Source organism: Pholis gunnellus (assembly GCF_910591455.1).
Source record: "Pholis gunnellus genome assembly, chromosome: 12".
Taxonomy (NCBI): Eukaryota; Metazoa; Chordata; class Actinopteri; order Perciformes; family Pholidae; genus Pholis; species Pholis gunnellus.
The window spans coordinates 5,062,223-5,087,867 of NC_136539.1; the positions used below are offsets into that span (position 1 = coordinate 5,062,223).

At 44.9% G+C, this 25,645-nt stretch overlaps 1 protein-coding gene across 2 annotated transcripts in view; it reads left to right on the forward strand.

Moving 5' to 3' along the window:
• Positions 1 to 25,276, forward strand: part of usp9 (ubiquitin specific peptidase 9) — a 36,588-nt gene extending 11,312 nt beyond the window's left edge. The window contains exons 7-48 of one of the 2 annotated variants that reach the window (XM_079170719.1): positions 365 to 480; positions 596 to 847; positions 965 to 1,100; positions 1,185 to 1,337; positions 2,276 to 2,380; positions 2,519 to 2,725; positions 2,830 to 2,966; positions 4,246 to 4,284; positions 6,263 to 6,396; positions 6,505 to 6,595; positions 7,060 to 7,173; positions 7,281 to 7,509; positions 9,191 to 9,286; positions 9,462 to 9,673; positions 9,884 to 10,124; positions 10,290 to 10,439; positions 10,705 to 10,825; positions 10,940 to 11,070; positions 11,443 to 11,721; positions 11,850 to 11,987; positions 12,111 to 12,248; positions 12,567 to 12,733; positions 12,864 to 12,972; positions 13,086 to 13,232; positions 13,350 to 13,496; positions 13,598 to 13,805; positions 13,893 to 14,113; positions 14,259 to 14,446; positions 14,535 to 14,708; positions 14,806 to 14,947; positions 15,126 to 15,882; positions 17,557 to 17,680; positions 17,766 to 17,991; positions 18,130 to 18,259; positions 18,404 to 18,589; positions 18,866 to 19,086; positions 19,176 to 19,264; positions 19,369 to 19,525; positions 20,239 to 20,451; positions 21,200 to 21,229; positions 22,676 to 22,774; positions 23,069 to 25,276. In XM_079170719.1, the coding sequence (XP_079026845.1) occupies positions 365 to 480; positions 596 to 847; positions 965 to 1,100; positions 1,185 to 1,337; positions 2,276 to 2,380; positions 2,519 to 2,725; positions 2,830 to 2,966; positions 4,246 to 4,284; positions 6,263 to 6,396; positions 6,505 to 6,595; positions 7,060 to 7,173; positions 7,281 to 7,509; positions 9,191 to 9,286; positions 9,462 to 9,673; positions 9,884 to 10,124; positions 10,290 to 10,439; positions 10,705 to 10,825; positions 10,940 to 11,070; positions 11,443 to 11,721; positions 11,850 to 11,987; positions 12,111 to 12,248; positions 12,567 to 12,733; positions 12,864 to 12,972; positions 13,086 to 13,232; positions 13,350 to 13,496; positions 13,598 to 13,805; positions 13,893 to 14,113; positions 14,259 to 14,446; positions 14,535 to 14,708; positions 14,806 to 14,947; positions 15,126 to 15,882; positions 17,557 to 17,680; positions 17,766 to 17,991; positions 18,130 to 18,259; positions 18,404 to 18,589; positions 18,866 to 19,086; positions 19,176 to 19,264; positions 19,369 to 19,525; positions 20,239 to 20,451; positions 21,200 to 21,229; positions 22,676 to 22,774; positions 23,069 to 23,413 (7,299 nt within the window). In that variant the 3' untranslated portion in view covers positions 23,414 to 25,276. The remainder of the gene's footprint in view (positions 1 to 364; positions 481 to 595; positions 848 to 964; positions 1,101 to 1,184; positions 1,338 to 2,275; positions 2,381 to 2,518; positions 2,726 to 2,829; positions 2,967 to 4,245; positions 4,285 to 6,262; positions 6,397 to 6,504; positions 6,596 to 7,059; positions 7,174 to 7,280; positions 7,510 to 9,190; positions 9,287 to 9,461; positions 9,674 to 9,883; positions 10,125 to 10,289; positions 10,440 to 10,704; positions 10,826 to 10,939; positions 11,071 to 11,442; positions 11,722 to 11,849; positions 11,988 to 12,110; positions 12,249 to 12,566; positions 12,734 to 12,863; positions 12,973 to 13,085; positions 13,233 to 13,349; positions 13,497 to 13,597; positions 13,806 to 13,892; positions 14,114 to 14,258; positions 14,447 to 14,534; positions 14,709 to 14,805; positions 14,948 to 15,125; positions 15,883 to 17,556; positions 17,681 to 17,765; positions 17,992 to 18,129; positions 18,260 to 18,403; positions 18,590 to 18,865; positions 19,087 to 19,175; positions 19,265 to 19,368; positions 19,526 to 20,238; positions 20,452 to 21,199; positions 21,230 to 22,675; positions 22,775 to 23,068) is intronic. The other variant, XM_079170720.1, reaches the window with a different exon arrangement.
• Positions 25,277 to 25,645: the final 369 nt, after the last annotated feature.

Here is a 25,645-nt window from a genome sequence, read left to right on the forward strand (position 1 = left end):
TGCATCATTGGACTAAGATTCCATAACAACCTGTCAGCATATTGTAATTAAAGTGGTCTGAGAGGAAACCTCCTCCTGGCTCTGCTTCAGGCTAGCTTGTGACGGTAGACTTTGGCCAATCTCAGGTCATTTCAGAGAAAGGGCGTTTCTATTGGCTGTTGCATACAAGCGTGCATGTCTTCAGGTGATTCAACGGTGGAATGTCGTGCACAAAAAGTTGCTATATATCAGAATTGCCAACATTTGCCTACACTGCAAAGCAACCCAAAAAAGGGAAACAGATTTATCAAAATTAGTTTAAGTGTTTCAGAGATGGAGAAACAAATGTCTCAATGTTTCTCCTGTTTTTTTTTTCTTTCCACAGGGCTGGTTGGTGGACTTAATAAACAAATTTGGCACGTTAAACGGGTTTCAAATGTTGCACGATCGCTTCATGAGCGGCCAAGCACTGAACGTCCAGATCATCGCTGCACTTATCAAGTGAGCCCGTTGTTCCTTGAGCACAATATTCTGCAACGCGCCGATGTGCTGTCCTGGATGTTTTCTGTGTCTGTGTAACGCTGACCCTGTTTTTTTGTGCTCCCTACGTTTACAGGCCTTTCGGCCAGTGTTACGAGTTCCTCACATTGCACACGGTAAAGAAGTACTTCCTTCCAGTCATCGAGATGGTTCCCCAGTTTCTAGAGAACCTCACGGACGAGGAGCTGAAGAAAGAGGCCAAGAATGAAGCCAAAAACGACGCACTGTCCATGATAATCAAGTCTCTGAAGAATCTGGCTTCTCGTGTACCAGGGCAGGAGGAGACCGTGAAGAATTTAGAGATTTTTAGATTAAAAATGATTCTTAGGCAAGTACCAAAAGATCATGTCATTATTGGCGTTTTGCTAACATTTTAGTGCAATCATCCTTAAACACATTTAATGATTTGATATTGATTAAATTAATTCTCTATTTTCATTCGCAGGTTATTGCAAATTTCTTCTTTTAACGGCAAAATGAATGCACTAAATGAAGTGAACAAGGTGATCTCCAGTGTGTCCTACTACACTCATCGGCATAACCCTGAGGAGGAGGAGTGGCTGACTGCAGAGCGCATGGCGGTATGCTCAGCCCCTGACTTTTTGTGCTGCGCATCAAATGATTTCTCCACCTAACACGCACCTCTCCTCTCTTGTGTGTGTCAGGAGTGGATCCAGCAGAACCACATCCTGTCCATTGTGCTGAGGGACAGTTTGCACCAGCCGCAGTACGTAGAGAAACTGGAAAAGATCCTTCGCTTCGTTATCAAAGAAAAAGCTCTTACAATGCAGGATCTGGACAACATCTGGGCGGCACAGGTACACTGCAACGACCGATATTCTTTAAGTATTAATCTTTATTCTCTTACCAAAAGATTCAGTAACTAGAAAGGTCTCCGCCAGTTGTGGCTGCAGCGACCACCGTCTAGACATGCTGCGGTATCCAATGTGTTTTTCACTTGAACGTCTCATTGTAATCGATGCAGATGTTTGTGCAGGTGTGCGTCTCACCTCGGTCTAACTGCGACTTGAAGTGTTTATTCAGCCTTCGAGTCTATTTTTTGATAATACGCGTGTAAACGCGAGGTTGACTCTAAATAAACAGGTACAGAATAACTGCCTCCAGCATCAGAGTAGGGGCGAAGCACTCGGCTGCGTTATCACTTGCAGGTTAAGAGTAGTGAATGATGAGTCAGCAGTAAATCAATGGCAGTATCAAACGTTACTGCAGCCCTCACTTAACACAACTTGAGTGCGTGGTTCTGTTTTGTGCAAGCGAACTGTATGCTGCTGTACTTTCTTTTTTAGGATGTTAAATGAAAAGAGCGTGGAGCTATTAAGTTAGTTAATATTGTATGTCTTGGATTTGCACGACAGCACCTGTTGAAGATCCAGGTGGTTGTCCGGTCACGTTTTTCCTACAGTCACGTTTTTCCTACGCAGTAGACTTGGCTCTGGTTGCACCTGGAGTCGCAGCAATCTCCACTTTGGTGTGGCAGCGTCTCACAGTAAAGTTGTCTATACGTTAAAGTGTTGATGGGAGTTTGACCTCTTCATACCTAGAGTAACGCAATGTAACAGAGTTCAGATGTACATTTGTTACATGTGTTTTCAAAAGAACCATGGTACCGGTCATGGCTTATTTTTCAACACAAACATTGTCAAATTGACAGTTGTCTGCATCACAGCTGCAGCATATCCCTGACGCTGCTTAGAAGTATGTTGTTAACCCAGCGGTCGGCTTGTTGTATCTGCAGGCCGGTAAGCATGAGGCCATTGTGAAGAACGTCCACGACCTCCTGGCCAAGCTGGCATGGGACTTCTCACCTGAGCAGCTCGATCACCTTTTTGACTGTTTCAAGGTGAGTAAGAGTTGGATTAGTAACACAACACGCTGCATCTTTTCATTCGGTTCTGGCTCAATTACGTTGCTGCATCACAACAACATACTGCCGTGCGTGCCGCCTTAACCTCTGGACCTGGTTGTTCCTCTCGTGCAGGCAAGCTGGACCAACGCCAGCAAGAAGCAGCGTGAGAAACTGCTGGAACTCATCCGGCGCTTGGCCGAGGACGATAAGGACGGGGTGATGGCCCACAAGGTCCTCAACCTGCTGTGGAACCTGGCGCACAGCGATGATGTTCCTGTAGACATCATGGACCAGGCGCTTAGTGCTCACATCAAAATATTAGATTACAGTTGCTCACAGGTGCATGTTGGTGAATTTGTTTGAAGTTACACGGCACGCCAAATACCAGATGGAGGACTTGGTGTAAGTCAAAAATCCTGACGATGTTTAATTTTCACTCACAGGACAGAGACACGCAGAAGATTCAGTGGATAGATCGCTTCATAGAGGAGCTACGAACCAATGACAAATGGGTGATCCCTGCCCTGAAGCAAATCAGAGAAATCTGTAGCCTCTTTGGAGAAGCCCCTCAAAACCTTAGGTAAGTCATCTTTATATCACAGCACCGTGTTCAGGACTGTTTTAATGTCGGCAGGTTTGAAGTGTTTATTTAATGTAGTCTTAGAGTGCTTTATTCTGAATTATTCATCTGTATTTTGCACCTAATGCATGAACACCCAATAGGAGAGCAACGATTTTCACATCCACTTAATTTTGACCAGCTGGCATTTTAATCACATTTGCACAAGACCCGAGGCATGTCGACTCTTTCTCTTAGTGCCCAAGAGAGTACCTGGACCTGCAGTGTAGTGTCACATCATTGCACAATAACGTCACAATTGTCCTCGCACACATTTACTATCAGTGCTGACCAGTGGCTGAGCGTTAGACACTAAATTTACTGCTTTTTTTTCTTCTATTAAATATCTTTCACCCAACCAAATTTTGCACCCAACTTGCTGGTTTTGACTGTTTGTTTGTTCTTAAAACATGTCCCACTGTGTGTGGCGCCTTAAACAAGCATTACAGATATTTGGCTACTTCTCTTCTTCATAGTTTAGTAATGGGGTGATCTGGGGCAAGGGATGCACACTTTTCTTTTTAGTACACTGAAAGGAGCTGAAAGGTACACTTCCTTCATTTGCTTTGTTATACTAGCACAAAGCTAAAACGATAGTGCAGGAGAAAGTCTACAGACTCAGGTCCAACTTAAACTACTCCTAAGCCCGTGCCTAATCAGTCACATCCATCCAGTCAAAATGCCATTTGTCTTTAGCCGACTAGCTCGTTACCTGTCTAGTCTCGTAGCTAGCTTGTAGATATTAAAAGTTAGTTTGTGTTTACATGAATATTTTTTCAAATCATAGGCTTTTTTTCACTGTGGACATTTTGACTCATTGTAGTAGGGACAAGCACAGTTTGTGCTATGAATATTAGCCGTGTTATTGGTAGAATACCAGGACCCCGAAACAGATGCAGCTGTGCTGTTCTCCCTCTGTGACGAGTCAAAACGTGTACAGTGGAAAAATGCCTTTTTGCTATACATGCTATTAAGAAGCGTAGCTTTAGCATAATTCAAAACTTGTTCTGTCAGTGAATTATGTTACCAGGACTTGTAAGTTGCTAGGGAACTGTAAAAAAAAAGAGATTTTACAAACATCAGCATTAACTTAACATTACCATGCTACATTTGTGAAAGAATTGTAAGATTGATATGAAGTCATATTGTTTAGCATTAATCGCAAATTATTTGATTTGAAGTAGTGCTTTTTTCTAGTCCATGTAGAAAACATGTAGTATACATGCCTGTTGTTTTTCAGAAAGAAAATGCCAATTAACATACAAACGAACTTAGTGGGGTAAGTTGAGTGCTAATTCCAGGGTTCTACCTATTTCTGTTTCACGTCAAGTCTGACTTTCTCTTTGAACATGTTTATGATATATTTACTATATAAAATGTAAATCTCTGTCATGAATCCGCTTAAGCAATTCTTTCTTGGGTTTCATCTCAAATGACTGATACCTCATCTTATCTCCTGTTCAAAGTCCTGCACATGTGTAGTTCAGTCGAACAACAGACAAGATACTGGTATTCTGATAGCAAAGCAATGAGCTGTAGATTTATTTTATTGGGAAGGGGAGCCTTAGCAACCCAGATGCTCATCCATCACATTCTCTGTTGCACTTGACCTTAGGTTCAAGAAATTGATAATGAGGCCTAAAGACAAACATAGAGCGTTGATCAATAGGACCAAAAGCTGTGGTCACAAGTTTGTACCTGTTGAGATCAGAAACGGTATGATGCCAGCCTCTACTTAATACATGACAAATAAACTAGATTTGAGGTGCGTGTATATACTAAGCATTACGGTAAGCCCATTTACCAACGGACAAAAAATGAAAGCGACCTGCCTGTGAACGTATTTCACATTCATTCAATAGGTCAGCCTGTCAATAATAATTTAATTAATATACACAAATAATGAAAACAAAATAAATATATATTAAATAATAATTAACTAAATATTGCCTGGAAACTTGAAAATAATTTCATTTGTGTGAATAATTAGTCAAACTTGATGATAAAGAATCCATTTCCAAAGATCAATCTAACTTCCAAATTACAGTACACCGCCTCAGTCATTGAGAAACTTCCTGTTTCTGCAACTCAGTTTAAATCAAAGTACAAGCAGACCATATTCTGATGAGGAATAAAAAGTCATACAAGCTGTGTTCCCTGTAACTCCGTTACTAGAATGAACGCACTATGATTAATACCAGAATCACCGTCATATATAATGAAATATATCAAATACAATAGCCCCCTATTAATATTGAGTGTTAAATAATAATTACTTATATTACTATGTTAATTCTGTTTATTCAACATAATAAAATATAGCTTGAGATGGAATGGTTTGTTCATATTTAATGCAACTTCAGGTTCGATCAAATCAAAGTCAAGTTTCTGAATGTTAGCCGAGTCCATTCATTTGTATGAGGCGTGGTTACCTTCGTTTCTAAAACGCAGACATCTTTGGGATAAGTCTATCTGATGTGCATCATTTCTCCAGAGGCACTTTATGGGCGTTTCTGTGTTTGTCAGTACTGAACACAAGCCATAGTGCATGCACAGAATAGTCCTTTAATCTAGACCGTTGCACAACTAAATGAAAGGTCCTTTGAGATGGAGCCCCATTCTTCCTGATGCCAGCTCCTTTCAGCACAAATCACTCACAGCAACATATCAGGGGTATTTCATGCCTTGAACCCACTCAAGCTGATACTAATAATCTGTAGTAGCTCTAGAATGTGTTTTAGAAAGTAGTGGCTCTATTCTGCATAATCTAGCTGCTGCTGATAAACTGGAGTGTTAATCTAACTGCAGAATTTTTATAAATCGTGGCCAACTTTTTAAAATGTATTTTTGTTTTTATTTGGCATTGGTAATTAACACTGTTTTTAATGTATATCAGATCATAGATTTGAAGCTCATCTGGTTTTTGAATTTAGTTTTCAAGCCCAAAAATTTCTTTTTATGTGGAAAACAAGGCAGGAAATGACCTTCATTGATATGACTTCTTCTGCTGGTTATTCTATGACACACACATATACATATAAATACAAATACACCAAATGCTGCTTTCTTAATGTCCCTGATAAAAAAACAAATGAGAAATCAGTCATGCTATGTTTTTTTTTGTTTTTTTATTTTTAATCAGAAATTGTGTATGTCAGCTTCATTCTCTTTGTTTTTTAGTCTTCCTTGCTTCCTCAGCGTATTTCTGTTTTCTGTCCCCCTGACAACCTCCCCTCCTCCTGCTGTTCTCTCCTTAGTCAAACTCAGAGAAGTCCTCATGTGTTTTACCGCCATGACCTGATCAACCAGCTGCAGCATAACCACGCTCTGGTCACCCTGGTGGCCGAGAACCTCTCGGCCTACATGGAGACCATGAGGCAGTTCTCCAAAGGTACGCTGTTGGGGGGCCACAAATAGCGCCCCGGTTCAGTGGGTACAGCAGTTGGGTCCGGGGTGTGCACTGTCTGCAGTCTGACCGTTCGTATGTGTGCTCTTACAGAAGAACAGGCTGAGTTTGACCCGCAGACGGTCAGACCAGGAAGCCGCTACAGCCATGTGCAGGAAGTACAGGAACGACTCAACTTCCTGAGGTACAACATCACATCTCACGTTTTAGTAAAAGCTGAGACGACAACTAGGAATGGAAGACATTTTGATGTGAAAACCTTGGTTATCGATCATATTGTGCCTTAAACACAGCTGGACTTTGTGTTAAATCAGGATCACATCTCTCATAATGTGTTGGCTCGGTTCAGCTGCATTGTTACTAGATCCATTCAATTACTGTCATAGTCCATTTTGTAAAAGAAAAGCCTAGCAGCTACACATTACATCCGCAGTCGTGTCTTCTAGCTACTGAGCCACTCAATTGAAGTGGCTCGTTCAAGGACAACAGTGGGTAATTAGGGAGGAGCAAGTGGTACCCGGTGACTTCACCCCACCAGCTATTATGATTCACGTCTGGGAGGAACTAAATGACCTTCACGAGCATATTTTTTTAACCTTCTGGCCACCAGCGTCTGCTATTGATTTTCCTGTTGGTTTTACTTTCCAGGTTCCTGCTAAAAGACGGTCAACTTTGGCTGTGTGCCCCTCAGGCCAAGCAGATCTGGAAGTGTCTGGCTGAAAATGCAGTGTTTCTCTGCGACCGCGAGGCCTGCTTCAAATGGTACAGTTGGATTTGATTTCTTCTCATCTTCGGCTTAAATGAATTCCTTACATTTATGAAAAAGTAGAAAATGTGTTTTGAATGCTTATTCAAATACCACCCAATAGGTACTCCAAACTGATGGGTGATGAACCAGACCTGGACCCAGACATCAATAAGGACTTCTTTGAGAACAACGTTCTGCAGTTGGACCCGTCCCTGCTGACGGAGAATGGCATGAAATGCTTCGAGAGGTTCTTCAAGGCGGTCAACTGCAGGGAGGGCAAGCTGGTGGCGAAGCGCCGGGCCTACATGATGGATGACCTGGAACTAATAGGCTTGGACTACCTCTGGAGGGTGAGGAGTACCATGCAATGGGCACACACACACACACGCGCGCGCACAGTGTTTATTGGGGAGGGAGGCAGACATTTGAAAGTGCCGTTAAAAGCATTTGCCAGTCTTCTTTTCTTTTTATGCTATATACTTTTATTAGCTTTAAGAAACTATTTGAAAACATAAAAAACTGAAAGAGAGATCTTAATTTAGTCACCTTGAGCACCACTTAAATCTTACTTTATGTTGTAAGAAAATGCTTCAAGACTTACCTTCTGAGAAACATATTCCACCTAATATACTCTCTCTCTCTCAAAACATGTGTAATTGCTACGTCGCTTCATGCATCCACAAGGTATGTGTCACTTAGTCAGGTGCAACTGGGTTCCCTGATCTATTGTGGATTGGATTGTACCTCATTGTTATGTTGCTTTTGGCCAAAAGCATCTGCCAAAAAGAGTAAATGTACCTAGGCTCACATTCCACTTGCACTCTCTGCTCTGACATAACTTAAGCTCTGATATAATGGTGCACATGTGAGCTAACGATGCTCTACAGTGCGTCACTCCTGTACACTTGTCATGGTAGCCTTGTGGTAGGAATTGCGTAGACAGAAAGAGGAGTTGATAGTGGACACAAGGTATGACCGGCACCGTGCACGTGTTTTTGAGATCCTCTCTTCCTCCAGGGCCATTTCTGTTCGGTTTTGTCTGTTTGATGTTCTCTTGCAAGAGATTAAACAGCAGTCCTGTAGTGCATTGCGCCGTGCCTTGTCATGTAACAGAGCGTAGTGTTGTAGTGAAATCGGCTGGAGAAGAGCCAGTAACGTTAGCAGCACTGAAGCTAACGGCTAACGTAAGGAGGTTCCATTGAGTTCCAGTATGCTACAGTCAATGCTCGATTCAGTAAAAATAAGTTGGGTGACGGTGTATCATAAAGTTATGTGTTCAGATGTAATCTTGTAGATGTTTGCTCTGAGGAAGGTCCTTGTGACCCAAAGCTAAAAGCTCTGCATAGATTTAAGTGTGCGGATATCTATTCTACCAGTTTGAGCTTTTTGATACTTCCTGCACCTTATTGAAGATAAAGCCGGGTAAAGCGATGGTTATCCTGCAAATATCCTAAAATGTAGCTTTTTGGCAAGAAACTAAAATAAAAACAGTTGTTTGAAAGATATTTTTTCACAGCACTATAGAGATATTAGAGAGGGAATTACATCCCAACATGAGCAACAACAGATTTATAAAAATTTCAAAATGTTTTTTATGCAAATAACCACTATAGATGACTACGACAAAGTAAAAAAATACTTTTACACTCATTTCAGATTGGTTGAAATTATTATAATAAAAAGAATTCCGGGACGTTGGTTAAAAATATCAGCCTGGAGCCCTGTATACCAGCTGCTATAACAAAATAAACCATCTGTATCGCCAGATATGGCTCATAAACCATCGCCAATTTGTGTCAGCTGCAAACAGAAATGTGATCGGGGCATATCTAAAAGTTACAATCAGAACTATTAATAATAATAATTCATATTTTGTGATCCCTTGCGCCTTCCCCCTCTCGTGTTCTGAGTGGGCAATCACGAGGCTCCTCTTTGCTAAAGTGCTTCGTAGCGCCACAGACGTGTCTGCATGAAAGTCAAGCTCTCAGCTCTTGCGTATGACTTCATCCTATACTCTCCTCTCTCCCCCAGGTGGTAATTCAAGGAAGCGATGACATCGCCAGCAGAGCCATAGACCTGCTGAAAGAGATCTACACCAACCTCGGACCAAAGCTGCAAGTCAATCAGGTAGACTGGTCGTTCTGTGTCAGTCAGAGCAGAAGTTTAATCTGCTTTGTCTGTTTTTGTTTTTTTCTTGTCTCCTTCCTGTCCAGAGTTATTTGTCAACAAATATAACCATTTAACATCATTTGGGGATGAATTGTGTCTCTTCATCGTTGTACCTGTTTCCTTCCCCTTTTAGGTTGAAATTCATGAAGATTTCATCCAGTCATGTTTTGACCGTCTGAAGGCGTCCTATGACACGCTGTGTGTGTTGGATGGAGACAAAGACAGCATCAACTGTGCCCGTCAGGAGGCTATCCGCATGGTGCGAGTGCTCACCGTACTCAAAGAGTACATCAATGAGTGTGACAGTGACTACCACGAGGAGAGGACTATACTGCCTATGTCAAGGTACAGCCACAACAATGAACTAAATGCCCACCCAGAGACTGAAGTAATATTTTATACAGGTCTCATATTAAAATTTTCTTGAAATTTGTACATTGTTGCCCAACATAGCTGAGGACCTCTGTGTTCCTCCCTGTGTGATTAACCACGGTGGCATGTCTTTACTCCGTCACTGAAACCTCAGGGCAACCTGTCTTCTGTTTTCTCTTGCAGAGCCTTCCGAGGGAAGCATATCACATTGATCGTCCGTTTCCCCAACCAGGGGCGTCAGGTGGACGACTTGGACATCTGGTCACACACCAATGACACAATCGGTTCGGTGCGGCGTGGCATCCTCAACAGGATCAAAGCCAATGCTGCACACACCAAGATCGAGCTCTTCATTGGTGGAGAGGTCGTTGATCCAGCCGACGACAGGAAGCTGATTGGGCAGCTCAATTTGAAGGACAAAACGGTGAGAATGTTGGACTGTTGTTCTTTTGGAAAGGTGCTGTGTTGCCTCCTTTGTGCTTTGCACTCTCTGTTTTAAAATGAGTGCTCCTAACCACAGTGTCCTGGTTAAATGGTTTGTTTTTAGATCAGAATTAACTCTCTGCGATTTTGTTGTTGTTGTATATAGCTGATCACGGCCAAGCTGACCCAGGTGAGTGCCAACATGCCTTCAAGCCCGGACAGCTCATCTGACTCGTCCACTGGTTCCCCTGGTAACCACGGCAACCACTACAGCGATGGCCCCAACCCTGAGGTGGAGAGCTGTCTTCCTGGTGTGGTGAGTTGACAGCACAGATACTGTATTAATGCTGGGGTCTGCAACATTTGAGAAACCTCATTTAAAAGTATTGTACCTTTTTTTTAAATCCAGCCCACTCTTTATCAATCAAAGTAGCAAGCAGCACTAGCCCGACAGAACCTTTTAATCAGACTGCTTATTTATCATTTTCTTATAGTCAGTTAGGAACATTTATATTGGACATCACTTTTATGTGTGAAGTCAAAATCACATTGTGAAGTTGTCCCTCTGCCCCGCTTCACAGATTATGTCGCTGCATCTGCGCTACATCTCCTTCCTGTGGCAGGTGGCTGACCTGGGCTGCAACCTCAACATGCCACTGCTCAGAGATGGAGCTCGAGTTCTCATGAAACTCATGCCCCCAGGTATACACGCACCTGTGCTCTCCATACTGTCCAGCCAGTTTACGTGATGTAAACATAAACAACGCACACGGGCAACACTCGTATTCATTCACGTTTGTGCTGTTCCCCTTTCAGATAACACTACCGTAGAGAATCTGCGAGCCGTGTGTCTGGACCACGCCAAGCTCGGCGAGAACAGCCTCAGTCCCTCGCTGGACTCGCGCTTCTTCGGCCCCTCACCCTCACAAGTGCTCTACCTCATTGAGGTGGGTCCCAGTGTGCTAATGCTCTGATACATTTGTGCCCTGGTAACAATGTTTTTTTACATTCTCTTGACTGGCCTGTGAAGTAGCATTAAACCATTGTGGGTTGATTGGTGTTTTAACAGCAGTACTAGAACTCCATTAGGACATAGTAAAGTATGACATGGCCCCTGTCTTGCAGAGCAAGACTACTAAATTAGCTAGATAACTGCAGTGAATACAAAGTGTGTACAATGTGCCACGTTAGAGAGTTCCTGTTTTTACAAAGAAACCAGGATCTGCCACTGATTCTGCTGCGTGAGACGGGCCCCGTGGTTTCGGTCCCATGTCTGTTGATCTATAGAAAGGTTCACACTGGTCTTCCCCATGTCCCAGGTTGTTTATGCTTTGCTGATGCCAGCCAGTTCCACTCTGGGCGAGGACGCCAGCGACTTCCAGTACAACTTCTTGAAGAGTGGTGGGCTGCCCCTGGTGTTGAGCATGCTCACCAGGAACAACTTCCTCCCATCGGCGGACATGGAGACACGCCGCGGTGCTTACCTCAACGCGCTGAAGATCGCCAAGCTCCTCCTCACCGCTGTAGGCTTCGGCCATGTGAAGGCTGTGGCCGAGGCCTGCCAGCCCAACGCCGAGGGAAATATTCCTGTGTCCCCGGTTAGACCACACACACAATTCCCACAGACCCATACCTGTAATGACTGGCCCTTTAGGACTTGACTGGCATCTCTAACATGTTTTCATGTTTCTCCACACCATCATCACCTTTCCTGCACTGTCTACAGATCAATCAGGCCACTCACGACCAGGCCCTGGTCCTCCAGAGTGCCCTGCAAAACATCCCGAACCCGGCATCAGAATGCATGCTGCGCAACGTAGCCATCCGCCTAGCCCAGCAGATCTCTGATGAGGTCACAGAAAATGTAAGCAAATGGTTGGAGGTTTGTATAGAATACAGTGAGCTAACTCATTATTGTGAGTAGGTTTCATAGGCACCATGTTTGGACCAATAGATGACGATCTTATGGGGCTACTTTTTTCAATAGAATTTCTTCCAGGCATCGAAGTACATCCCAGACATCTGCGTGATCCGAGCGGTACAGAAGATAGTGTGGGCATCAGGCTGTGGCACAGTGCAGCTCGTCTTCAGCTCAAATGAAGAAATTAGCAAGATATACGAGAAGGTAAGTTCCCTTTGAATGTTACTCTTTGTGAGAGTTTAACATTTTTGTTGAATGTAGCTCAATTCCTTTAAAATCCTAGTACAATAAGCTGGATAGGAAGTAGGAGCACAGTAGAGGGGCAGTTGTGCAGCGCAGAGTTCCGTAATAGATGCAGACTGTTGTAGAACGTCAGAGGCAGGACGGTAAACACTCACGGTACAATCAAGAGACAAAGAGCTCTTGATGGGCTTTGTGGACTTTTAAGGGATTTACAATGTAGAAATTGCAACGCTGTGTGTTTTCGCATTATGGATTTCATTGTTCCTTTTTTCTCGTTAGACGAATGCAGCTAAGGAGCCAGATGGGGAAGATGAGCAGGTGTGCTGCGAGGCCCTGGAGGTGATGACACTGTGTTTTGCCCTCATGCCCACGGCTCTGGACACACTCAGCAAGGAGAAGGCTTGGCAGACCTTCATCATCGACTTGCTGCTGCACTGCCACAGCAAGTAAGTACACCAGGGCGCGTTTCCCGAAGCCTAAATCTACTGACTTTTATAGCGGAGACGTCCTCAACTCCTGCCATTCGTAGTTCTGACAGGATATCGTGACGGTGATGTCGTCATTTGTGTTTCACAGATCTGTGCGTCAAATGGCCCAGGAGCAGTTTTTCCTGATGGCAACTAGGTGCTGTATGGGCCACCGACCCCTCCTCTTCTTTATCACCCTCCTCTTCACCGTGCTGGGGGTGAGTGGCTATTGCCTTGTTTTTCTTAAAGACCATCATTTTATAACGAATCACCACAGTGTCGGAGCAGTTAACTGCTCACAAGATCCTAATTTCAAGTTGTCCGTGTCCAGAGTACGGCCAAGGAGCGAGCCAAACACGCTGGAGACTACTTCACTTTACTCAGGCACCTTCTGAACTATGCCTATAACAGCAACATCAACCTGCCAAACGCCGAGGTGCTGCTCAACAACGAGATTGACTGGCTGAAACGGATAAGGGTAAAACAGCCTGCTAATCGCAAGTTTCATCCGATTTGTTGTATCATGCTGCCTATAAATTAACCTAGTTCAGTGTGGGTCAGAGTTGATGGGACACAAACATGTTTCATTCACTAGGACGAGGTTAAGAAGACAGGGGAGACCGGCGTGGAGGAGACAATCCTGGAGGGACACCTTGGGGTTACCAAAGAGCTTCTAGCCTTCCAGACGCCAGAGAAGAAATATTACATTGGCTGCGAGAAGGGAGGAGCTAACCTCATTAAGGTGAAAAAAACAGACCACACCTGAAAATGTCAACATTGTCCTTTTATAATCGTTTCTCGTAACATTACTCAGAGAATGTTTCTCCCTCTCTTCTTGATCAGGAGCTGATCGACGACTTCATCTTCCCAGCGTCTAATGTGTACCTGCAGTACATGAAGAGTGGGGAGTTCCCCACAGAGCAGGCCATCCCAGTGTGCAGCACCCCCGCTTCCATCAACGCTGGCTTCGAGCTCCTGGTAGCGCTGGCTGTCGGGTGTGTCCGCAACCTCAAGCAAATAGTCGACACCCTGACCGACATGTACTACTTAGGTATGTAAACAGCGGTGCGGCAGCTTCCCTTGATGGTTTGTAAACTACATCATGCATGAGGGTGTTGTCCCTTCCCTCCACTTTCAGGTTGCGAGACACTGACAGAATGGGAGTACCTTCCTCCGGTGGGGCCGCGGCCCAACAAAGGCTTCGTGGGTTTGAAGAACGCCGGAGCCACCTGTTATATGAACTCCGTCATTCAGCAGCTGTACATGATCCCTCCGATCCGCAACGGCATCCTGGCCATTGAGGGCACAGGCACCGATGTGGACGACGAAATGTCAGGGGACGAGAAGCAGGAGAATGAGGTACATATCTGATCATCATTTGGCCATTAGTTTTTAGTCTCGTTTCCCCATGAACACAATGACACACGGTCGCAAAACGTAATGAACAACTTTGGATGCTGGAGACTTGCAAGTCATTTGTCACCTGCACGTTTGGTCTCCACAGAGTAACGTGGATCCTCGTGATGAGGTGTTCAGCTACCACCATCAGTTTGACGATAAGCCCTCCAGTAAGTCAGAGGACAGGAAAGAGTACAACATCGGGGTACTTCGTCACCTGCAGGTCATTTTTGGACACCTGGCGGCGTCCAGACTTCAGTACTATGTCCCCAGGGGATTCTGGAAACAATTCAGGTATTTCAAAGACTCAGTAATTTAGCATTTCTCCTCTTTGGCCGTTGCTGATGTCTAATCGTCTCATCTCTGTACCGTCTGTTTTTAGGTTATGGGGTGAGCCAGTGAACTTGCGGGAGCAGCATGACGCTCTGGAGTTTTTCAACTCTTTGGTGGACAGTCTGGACGAAGCTCTGAAAGCCCTGGGCCACCCCGCCATGCTGAGCAAGGTGCTGGGGGGGTCCTTCGCCGACCAGAAGATCTGTCAGGGATGCCCCCACAGGTGAGTGCAGTCCTCCCTGCGCTCAGTCACCAGAAACAATTTCCCAAATATAAACTTTGGTTCTTGTTATGCTCCTAATAATGTTTTGCGTTGCCAGGTACGAGTGCGAGGAGTCGTTCACAACACTTAATGTGGACATCAGAAACCACCAGAACCTGTTGGACTCCATGGAGCAGTACGTTAAAGGAGATCTTCTTGAGGGAGCTAACGCCTACCACTGTGAGAAGTGTAATAAGAAGGTGAGAATGAAGCACCCACCCGGTCGCCTGCCTATATTAGAATGTGATAATAAAGTACTATGGAGAAATAGAAGAGGCTTTAATGGCTGTCCCTCGGTTCAAAGCTTCTGTTTCCGTTAATTAGAGATTTACTTAAAGGGCCAGAGAGGTAACCTGTTGTGTCCGCTCTCCTCTTCAGGTGGACACCGTGAAGCGCCTGCTGATAAAGAAGCTGCCGCCTGTACTGGCCATCCAGCTGAAGCGCTTCGACTACGACTGGGAGAGGGAGTGCGCCATCAAGTTCAATGACTACTTTGAGTTCCCCAGGGAGCTGGACATGGAGCCGTACACGGTAGCTGGTGTGGCGAAGCTGGAGGGCGACGACGTCAACCCGGAGAACCAGGTGATCCAACAGAACGAGCCCTCCGAGCCCACGCCCCCCGGCAGCTCCAAGTACCGCCTGGTTGGAGTACTGGTCCACTCAGGCCAGGCCAGTGGCGGACATTACTATTCCTACATAATCCAGAGGAACGGGGGCGACGGCGAGAAGAACCGCTGGTACAAGTTTGACGACGGCGACGTGACCGAGTGCAAGATGGACGACGAGGAGGAGATGAAGAACCAGTGCTTCGGAGGGGAGTACATGGGCGAGGTGTTCGATCACATGATGAAGAGGATGTCGTACCGGAGGCAGAAGCGCTGGTGGAATGCCTACATCCTCTTCTATGAGCGCATGGACTCACTGGACAAGGACAGCGAGCTTGTCAAATACATCTCGGAGTTGACCATCTCCTCCACCAAGCCACATCAGGTCAAGATGCCTGGTGTCATCGAGTGCAGCGTCCGCAAGCAGAACGTCCAGTTCATGCACAACCGAATGCAATACAGCCTGGAATATTTCCAATTCATTAAGAAACTTCTGACCTGTAACAGTGTCTATTTAAACCCTCCTCCAGGTATGCCTCTTCCCTGAGTGTGTGCTGCTAATTCATGAGTTCATTCATTCTGTGGATCATGTGTTATTGTATGTTAAAGTATTACAACTAAATGAATCATGGCAGCCAGTTAACCTCAACTCAAACCTGGAGAAGCACTTTTGAAACATAAACTACAACAAAAACGTACACAAAAGCTGGCTAGTACAACAAATATCATCCTGGTAAATGATGGTTATGAACACAATCTGATGTTCCCACGCTGTGTAGCTATTTTTACTTATTCTATTTAACCAGGTAAGTTCCCATTGAAGTTGAAAACTTCTGAATAAACTTGTAGGCAAAATGATAGAAAATATGCACAAGAAACAATATTAAGGAGGCTAAAATGAGCTAATAACAGATCATTAACCACACAAGTAAGTAGTATACATGTCTACAACATGCATACGTACCTCAGGGACAGTTTACCCGATAAGAAAGCCGTTGATGCCACAAACGGTTCGGCCCCTGCATGTGCGTCGTGTGATTTGTCGTCACTGCTCAATGTATCGTCACTCCTCCAGTCATGACTCTGCACATCCAACACCCCCAGAGGGCTACTTTGATCCTCAGCACAGTAATGAAGTCCACATCGTAGCGCCACTGTTTGATTTCAAACGCTTCCCTCCTAAAGACGTAGCAGCTGCCGTTATGATTTTATCGCTAATCTCTGGCCTGCGTGTCTGAACAAATATATATATATATTTGAAGTGACGTAAATGCACAGCATCCCAGTGGAAGTAATTGGTGGTCAGTAGCATTTAGCACGGGCTTCCCAGAAATGCACTGCCTCTGTGAATGCATTATTAATGGTCCAGAGCCCCGTAAAGTTTCACAGGAAAATACATGTTTTAGGGCAGTCATCGCTATGCTTTGTTTGCTAATTTCTATCCATTTGAGATACGTTTTAGATTTTCAGCAGCAGCAAAGATTAAAAAAAAAATAAAAATTATTGTTGTAAGCTAGATTTTTAGACAATGAATGTTTGATTTGACATATTATTTTCTGGCCTTACTCAGAGATCACTTGACATTTTTTGGAGCATCCTCTGAGCTTTAACTTAGTTTTTACTGGATTGAACAAGGATGAGACGTGTCTTTTACGTCACTATTCATGATATGATGTATATGTAGCACAGTATTCGTGTACGGCAGCACATTGGATTTTGATTGAAACTGTGACGGAGGTTAAGCTGCCTATTTTAAGGATGTTTTCATCCGTGCCATTTTATTTATAGGCATCAAATTGGGGAGACAAATTAGACTTGATTAACAATAAAACACCCTTAAAGCAGAAAGTCTGCTCTATAACCTCGTAGTTATAATTTTATTTCAAACCCAGTGTGCTGGAGGACAGAGCCACAACACAGGAGACGTGTCACTGACCTCCTTGCAAACTGCAATGGACGTTCATGTATGCTGTGGAGTATACTGTACATATCCACTGAGTCATCACTATTCATGTCAAATCACTACTCACAATATTTACTCTTATTCAGTAATTTGCGAGTTAAATGAAGCTTTTACGTTGCTCTCTTGGTTAAGCGTCATAGATTGCCAGCTCATGTTAAAGTACTTTATAAGCAAATTACCAGGAAGATTGTCACTGTGTTGAGTTTATCGTTGCTGTCCTTTTCTTTTCTTTTTTAATCAGGACAAGACCATCTTCTGCCAGAGGCAGAGGAGATTGCTATGATAAGTGCTCAGCTGGCTGCTAGGTTCCTCTTCAGCACAGGTTTCCACACCAAGAAAGTAGTACGGGGTCCCGCCAGCGACTGGTAAGCTCCGTCCGCCTCTTGTGTTTTTGGGGTTTTCCGTTTCGTCGTCCTCTCTTAATCATATTCTCTTGGTTCTCCCCTCCAGGTATGACGCCCTCTGCATCCTGCTGAGACACAGTAAGAATGTACGCTATTGGTTTGCACACAAAGTCCTGTTTGCTTACCCCAACCGGTTCTCGGAGTACCTGCTCGAGTGCCCGAGCGCCGAGGTCCGCGGCGCGTTTGCCAAGCTCATAGTCTTCATCGCTCACTTCTCGCTGCAAGACGGCCCGTGCCCCTCCCCCACCGCCTCGCCCGGACCCTCCACTCAGGTTGGTGCCCGACTTCCGAGCTCTTTGGAGAATGGGGGGGGGGAACATTTTATTGGGACTCTCTGGGAGATATTTTGTCACTGAGAGGTTGCTCGTCCTGTACTTTACCCTGCTGCCTCTCCCGTGTTTGTCTATCAGGGCGGTGATAACCTCAGTCTAAGTGACCACCTGTTGAGAGCCGTACTCAACCTGCTCAGAAGAGAGGTATCTGAACACGGCCGCCACCTGCAGCAGTACTTCAACCTCTTTGTCATGTATGCCAATCTGGGTAAGAAGCACACGGCAATCGCACTCCTGACATGTACAGCTGTCGCTGAGAGAATTGTACAAGCAAGGTTTATGTAAAAATGTAATTAATAATTTGTCCTGGGACTTAAAATGCTGCTTCCCCCCCCCCACCCCCTATTTGCAGGACTGGCAGAAAAGACCCAGCTGTTGAAGCTGAACGTCCCCGCTACTTTCATGTTGGTGGCTCTGGACGAGGGTCCCGGCCCTCCCATTAAGTATCAGTACGCTGAGCTGGGCAAGCTCTACACTGTGGTCTCCCAGCTGGTCCGCTGCTGTGACGTCTCCTCACGCATGCAGTCCTCCATCAATGGTGAGTTGTTTTTACTCTTCATCCACACATGTGATATGAACTCTGCTGATATGAGCCAGTAATAAATCAGGAAGCAGAGTTGGAGCCCAATGAGGATTTTCATCCTTGCTCAGGATCTAGTGACTGACAAACCAGGCTCTCTGAACCTCAGCGCTGTGTAGGCAGAGCTTGGAGCTGAGGGCTTTAATAGATAGAAACACCTATTTTTTGCCTTTTAATAACCACGTGCATTTCAGATGACTTACTCCTAGTTCCTCCCTCTTTTACCCTCTCCAGGTAACCCTCCTCTCCCCAACCCGTATGGTGACACCATCTTGACGGCCCCGGTGATGCCGGTGCAGCAGCTGGTGGCGGAGATCTTGTTCGTGAGGACCAGCTACGTGAAGAAGATCATCGAGGACTGCAGCAACTCCGAGGAGACGGTGAAGCTGCTCCGCTTCAGCTGCTGGGAGAACCCTCAGTTCTCCTCCACCGTGCTCAGTGAGCTGCTCTGGCAGGTAAATGTCTCCACCGACTCTAATTCTGCAGGTGGCTCACTCGCATGTGTCTGCGGTCACTTCACATTTTGCGTGTTGTGTGTGTGCAGGTGGCGTACTCCTACACCTATGAGCTGAGGCCTTACCTGGACTTGCTGCTACAGATCCTGCTCATCGAGGACTCCTGGCAGACGCACAGGTCAGACCGAGTGCACGGTGTTTAAAGTGCGAGTGCTGCATTGTTGTTGTTTTGTTAGGTGTGATCAGAGTTTATACGTCTCCTTTCCCCGTTTGCTCGAGTAGGATCCACAATGTGCTGAAGGGCATTCCTGATGACAGAGATGGGCTCTTTGACACCATCCAGCGCTCCAAGAACCACTACCAGAAACGGGCCTACCAGTGCATCAAGTGCATGGTGGCCCTCTTTAGCAACTGCTCCGTGGCTTACCAGATCCTCCAGGTACACTTAGTGACAGATGGAGCTCTAGCTCTATCTCTCGGCTTGTCACTTAAAGGAACATTGTTGGACACAAGCTGCACCGCTACGTTCACAGCTACAACGTTAATGCTAACTTCATGCTCACACACGCACACTATCTTGACTGGACAATCGCTAACATACACCGGCGGTATTCCTGTGCAGAGTATCCCAGCAGACACACAGCTGGCAGCTTCGCAGCTTAAACTAGTTGATGCGGTGGAGACTTAAGGGAAAGTGACCCATGTGACCCATGACAACGTGTGCAACACTAACTTCTAACTCTGACGGGTGAACTGGGGACTCGGTAGCTTGTTTTGCGCATACGCTGCAGCTGGTGATAAATTTGACATTTTGTGCATCAGTTGTTGTTGCAGCTGGCGGCTTGTTAGGCACCACCAGCACAGTCCCCGCATGCAAGGAACTCATCCTGCTGGTTAACAATTCATGATCGATTAACGAGGGCCGGCTATCGGTCAATATCGAAAAATTGTCCTGGTATTTCAATACTCACTACACAGTTCTTGCTTTGCCACTGGTTTCAATCTCTCCGTAACACTAGCAAACATATGTCCAAGAGGGACTGAATAAGAGCCAATGCTCCTCTTTGCTCCTTTTTTTTTCTGTCAAATTTCCTGTTAATAAAACTCCTGCATTCAACAGCTCTAATCCCCGTTTCCTTCTTGTGCACACAGAGCAACGGTGACCTGAAACGGAAGTGGACGTGGGCGGTGGAGTGGTTAGGGGACGAGCTGGAGAGGAGGCCGTACACGGGGAACCCCCAGTACACCTACAACAACTGGTCCCCTCCAGTCCAGAGCAACGAGACCTCCAACGGCTATTTCCTGGAGCGTTCGCACAGCGCACGTATGACACTCGCCAAGGCCTGTGAACTTTGTCCCGAGGAGGTAAACGGCATTGACATTGTCCCCGTCACACACACACACGCATTACACTGCACATTGACATTATCCTCCAGTCTTAGGGACTGTGCTGAGGGACCAGTAGAGTATGAAGCTGTGGGATACTGGATGTAGGTATACAGTGGAAAACATCTGTAGTTCAGAACAGCTGTTCAAAATCGCTGTCGGACTTTGACGATTAAGACTATATGAATATATGAATAATGGAAAAACACCACAGTAAAACGTACCTTTATGGCAACGTGTAAACAATGGTGTACAGTAGAGACTGAGCCAGATGAGCTTTTACAACATGATCAGCTTTTAACTGAGTGGATACACGTAATAACACTGAAGGGGTTAATTAAGTACTGGGTTGAACATTTATGAACAGTTTGAATGATTCATTTCTAGCATGTCTTTATAAATTGATTCGGGTTTCTTGGTCTTGTTGATTTTTCTGACGTTTGATAGAATAAATGATTGTTTTGTAGATAATAATTTTCTGACATGTATTCTATTCATTGGACCCATTAATTGTTTCCAACAAGCCATTAAATGTTAAATGTCGGCCCTAAGCTACAGCTATGACTACGTTTGCTATGCTGAATATGTTTTGTCTTGATTCATGGCTGCCGTTCACAATGCATACAAATATCATTGTTTCTGTTCTCACGTAAAATAAGTTACTTGTATTTTTATGTTGACAAATCCAGTCCAATGACACACTTCTCCTGTAATATTCCATACACAGCTCAAGTGTACTCAGGGAAGCCCAGGGAAGGTCAGTATTTCCAGGCACCACAACATAAAAGGAAGGAAATGAAAACAAATCTTTCTTTTTTTTACTTGTTTTATTAAAGAATCAGCAGAGAAACGATGAACAGCCAATGTTTAGATCACCGACACAGTGAACACGTTGTTTAGTTTCCTGTAGCTTCACCAGTCGTCAGAGGCAGAGGCTAGAAGCATTGTGTCATGTTGAGTCCTCGTAGAGTTTCCCATTTTGTCGACTTTGCTCCATTTTCTTTTTGTAGCCTTTTGATATGCATTTATGTGATCCAAGTGTTACATAAACACAGGAGATTCGAGTAAGACTATATACAAACTGCCAGATTGAAAAGTACTTACACTTTGAGTCGTCAACAGTTTTATTCACAGTATATACCCGAGACGTGTATTATTGTTCTTCTGTTAACTTCTCAAATGATGTTCACGTACACGATGTGCGAGCAACACAGATTGTGACCAAAGATAAATGACGTCCACCCGTAAAAGAGGACTTTGTGCTCCTGCTGGTCCTGTTGCTCAGACCCAGTGATTCGCCAAAGCCACATCACTGACATAGTCGGTCCTCCGGCTCAATCTAGCCTCAATATTTGCTTCCTCCTCAACTCAAACTGATGCCGCCAGCCACCTGCATCTGATAGAAAGCTCTTAGCCTCATCTATACTTCAGTGATCAGTACTAAATATTATAAACGATATTTAAGCTGTGAGGTCACGGCTCTTCTGTGCTTTAAGCTTTTCCCCCCATTTTGGTAGTTACTTGTTAGTGAGTTGGGAGAACTAACTAGGACACAATTTGACAAAACCTCTAAACACAAGGTTGTCAATCTTTTATTTTTTATTAAATCAGATTTATAAAATATTGTTAAAAATGTCAAAGGCAGTAAAAATGTGCTAGATTGGGATGTTATCTATTAGTACACAAGCTCTTACATTCTGCACGTGTTGATAGCCTGACAGGATCTGTTGTATTTCCATGTTGTAATATATATATATTCATATATTTATATGTGCACATGTTAAACACAATACCATGACACATAGATACATGATTAACAATTGTTAAATGATGAGGCTGGGATTTCATGACAGTAAGAATCTACCAGTGTTGCACTGTAAACAGCCTCCACAGTAGAAAGGTGCATGTTCGCCTCCTGTTTCTCTAAAGAACTAGCAGCAGGATGCTCTCAGGTGGAGAGTCCACGCACACACACTATCGAATCCCAGCTAAACCTCATTCACTGGCTAGTCTAGCGCAGTTGAAAATGTGGCTTTCCCACACAACCCCGCTCTACTTCACACTGAAAACCCAGGAGCTTAGCATCGCGCCCACTGTTGTGTTCAGATAAAACTAGCGTTTCCTGCTGTGCATACTTTCTATAGAAGTCTGTTTAACTGTCGTTGAGTTAATTTGCGATAACGTCTTTCTCGTGTCTGCTCAGGAGCCAGATGAACAGGAAGCACCTGATGATCAAGACTCCTCCCCACCCGAGGACACGTCTCTGTACCCGCACTCTCCTGGAACCGCTCAGTTTCAGCAGGTAGCGTGTCACCCGTTCACCCGTTCACCCGTTCACGTCCTCATGACAGGCGGTGACGTATGAAATGTGATGGAAGTAGAAACGTGGAAGGTGACTTTAAATCGTAGCCAGTCTCTCCAGCGACGATGGCAGAAAAGATTATTTGATGATTTTTATTTAACTTTTGATACACGGATGATATTTGTTAATATTATTAGTTTATTCATCACATTAGATGCATTACATTAGTTACATTTGAATGTATTTAGTTAAACTGTTGAACTGATTTTAATCCACTTCCTCCCCCCCGAACAGAACAACCACCCCCATGGGCAGCCGTACACCGGGCCCGCTGCTCAGCACATGAACAACCCTCAGCGTCCCGGTCCTGCCTCTGCCCCGACTCCGGGCCCCGCCCAGACCACCCCCACACCAGGCCCTGGTCCCACTCCCGGCCCAGGCCCGCGAGCACAAGAGAACTGGGAGAGCACCGAGGAGGTCGCCCCGACCCCGACCCTGACCGCGGCTCCGGCTCCGGCTCCGGCTCCGGCCCCAGCCCCGGCCCCGGCCCCAGCCCCGGCTCCGGCCTTGGCTCCGGCACCGGTCCCCGTGCCCACCACCTCATCCACTACCCCAGCGCCTGCCCCGCCTAAGGAGTAACGTCCCCCCTCTCTCCCCCTCTGCTGTGCCTCGAGCCTCAATCGTCCTGCTCTCCTTCCTCTCATCCTTCGGTCAACAGAGCTCCTTGTCGGGCCCCTCTCTCTCTCTCTCGCTCTTTCTCTCTCGCTCTCTCTCTCTATCTCTCTCTCTCTCTCTCTCTCCGGCCCCAGGGCAGGGCAGAGCCAGGGCTCCAATCCCCTCTCCAGGCCACCTCCGGGCGGCGCTCTCCCCTGGCCTGGGGCGGCCTGACCGTGCGACATGGGGCCTGCTGGCGGCTGCAGAGTCGAGGGGAGTGGACAAGAGTTCTAATAAAGAAAAAAACAAATTCACCCGGAGCTGACGATGCTGACGCGCTTGTCTACACGACGAAAAGGTGTACATAGTATGTTAATGTTTCTGACTGTTCAGATCCCCCAGTAGCATAACTCTGTGTGGTTTGCTGTTGGGAGATGTCGCAGATATTATGAAAAAAAAACAAAAGTGGATATTATAAATAAGAAAAATGCCCCAAAAAAACTGTAAGAAGACAACGACTCCTCTTTGTTTTATCACCCATGCTCAGCAGTAAAGTTTGTTCTACCATCGGACGGTTACTGGTCATTCAACTGTAGAAGGACGCATTGTTATTATCATAATTATATTATTATTCTTAAGCTCCTTGGCAACCTTATGACCCATGCCAAATCAACTCACGAGCTGTGGTTGGTTTTAGTGTGATGGAATGGTTGGGTGGACTTTTACGGTGTTTTTGGTTGATGTGAAAAAGCAGTGATGCAACATTGTTCTGAAACTCATTGCCTTTCTCTTTCTTTTCTTTAGTTTTGTTTTGTTCTGGTAATTCAATCCTTTTTGAAGCTCTAGTTAATATGCTGTAACATTTAGCATGGCTTCTCACCAGAATAGTGTAGCCCAAGGGAAGACTTGTGATCATAACAACCTAAAGCTGTTCTTAATCCACATCTCCAGAGGGTGCTGTTACCCTGAGGTTCTTTTGTTTGGGTTTTTTTTTTCTACTCATCTACCCTATCTACAATGAGGGCGATATTTTGAACCAATGTATGAATAAGTGGCTTTTCAATTGCACATTATAATCCTCCAACTTCAACATTTGGCAGTCCGTTTTTTGGTGGGATAGACAGCTTAGCTTTCATCGTTAGGAATTCTGAAAAATGAAACATATGCAACAGAAGCGCTGCACCGGGGTCACCCGGTGTCTCATAGACTGTGTGGTTTGCTTCCGTCTCTTCAATAGAGCCTAGTCGTAGACAGACTCGTTGCCCATCGGCTGCCTTTCTGCCGTGGAGCTGGTCGGGTTCAGTGAGACCCTCGCCCTGTGGCTCCACGGAGAACAGGTCCCACAGCAAGGTTGTACCGTAAGAATAGCGGCTGGTTAGTCATGTTGCAACTTGAGCTAATTTGTAATCTGTAGGAGTAAAAGGTAAACATCAGTAAATACTGTATTTAATTGGTAACTTGAATGCATGTATTTTTTTGAATTTATTCTTTTTTTTTTTTTTGTCTAAAACATACCAAATACTCCTGCAAATGAAAATATTCTGCCCATCGTATTATATTTAAATATTTTGCTCTTATTTTATAGAATTTATTTTGTTGTATTTCACAAAAAAAAAATAGAATTTGATTTAAGAGGAACATTTTTGTCCTTGTGTTATTTTTAAAGGAGATATTGACTGTACAGAGTTCTGCGCCCTGTTTTTTGCCGACTTTTGTTTTGGCCATGGTGTGACGTTGAATTCTGGAGCTACAGTCGCGATGTGGACTTTCACTTTGTGAGGTTTTTTGTGCACAGAAATATAACAAAAAAAGCATTGCGCCCTTAGCAAATAAAGAACATGGAATCTTGCCCGTGTCTCATTTTTACTTGTGGACAAGAACCGGCAAACATCCGCCAAGCTACGCCAACGTCCATCCACAAAGCATGCAGCTACACACTAGATTACTTTTGTTTCCTTTTTTATAAACCAAGTTTGGAAGTTGTGTGGTTTGTTTCTGCATCTGATCATTTGGGTTGGTTATTAGGTACTCCTAGCTAAAATGCATGTTATTCTTGGAGGATGTAGTTTGTGCTGCAGTTGAACTTATTTATCCTGCCTCCAGTGATCTAAGTGGGGTGGACAAAATAACAGAAATAACTCTTAATGTAATTCAGTTCAGCAGCACGACAAACTACATCCTCCAAATCAGTGAAAACAAGAACGCAACTGTGATGAA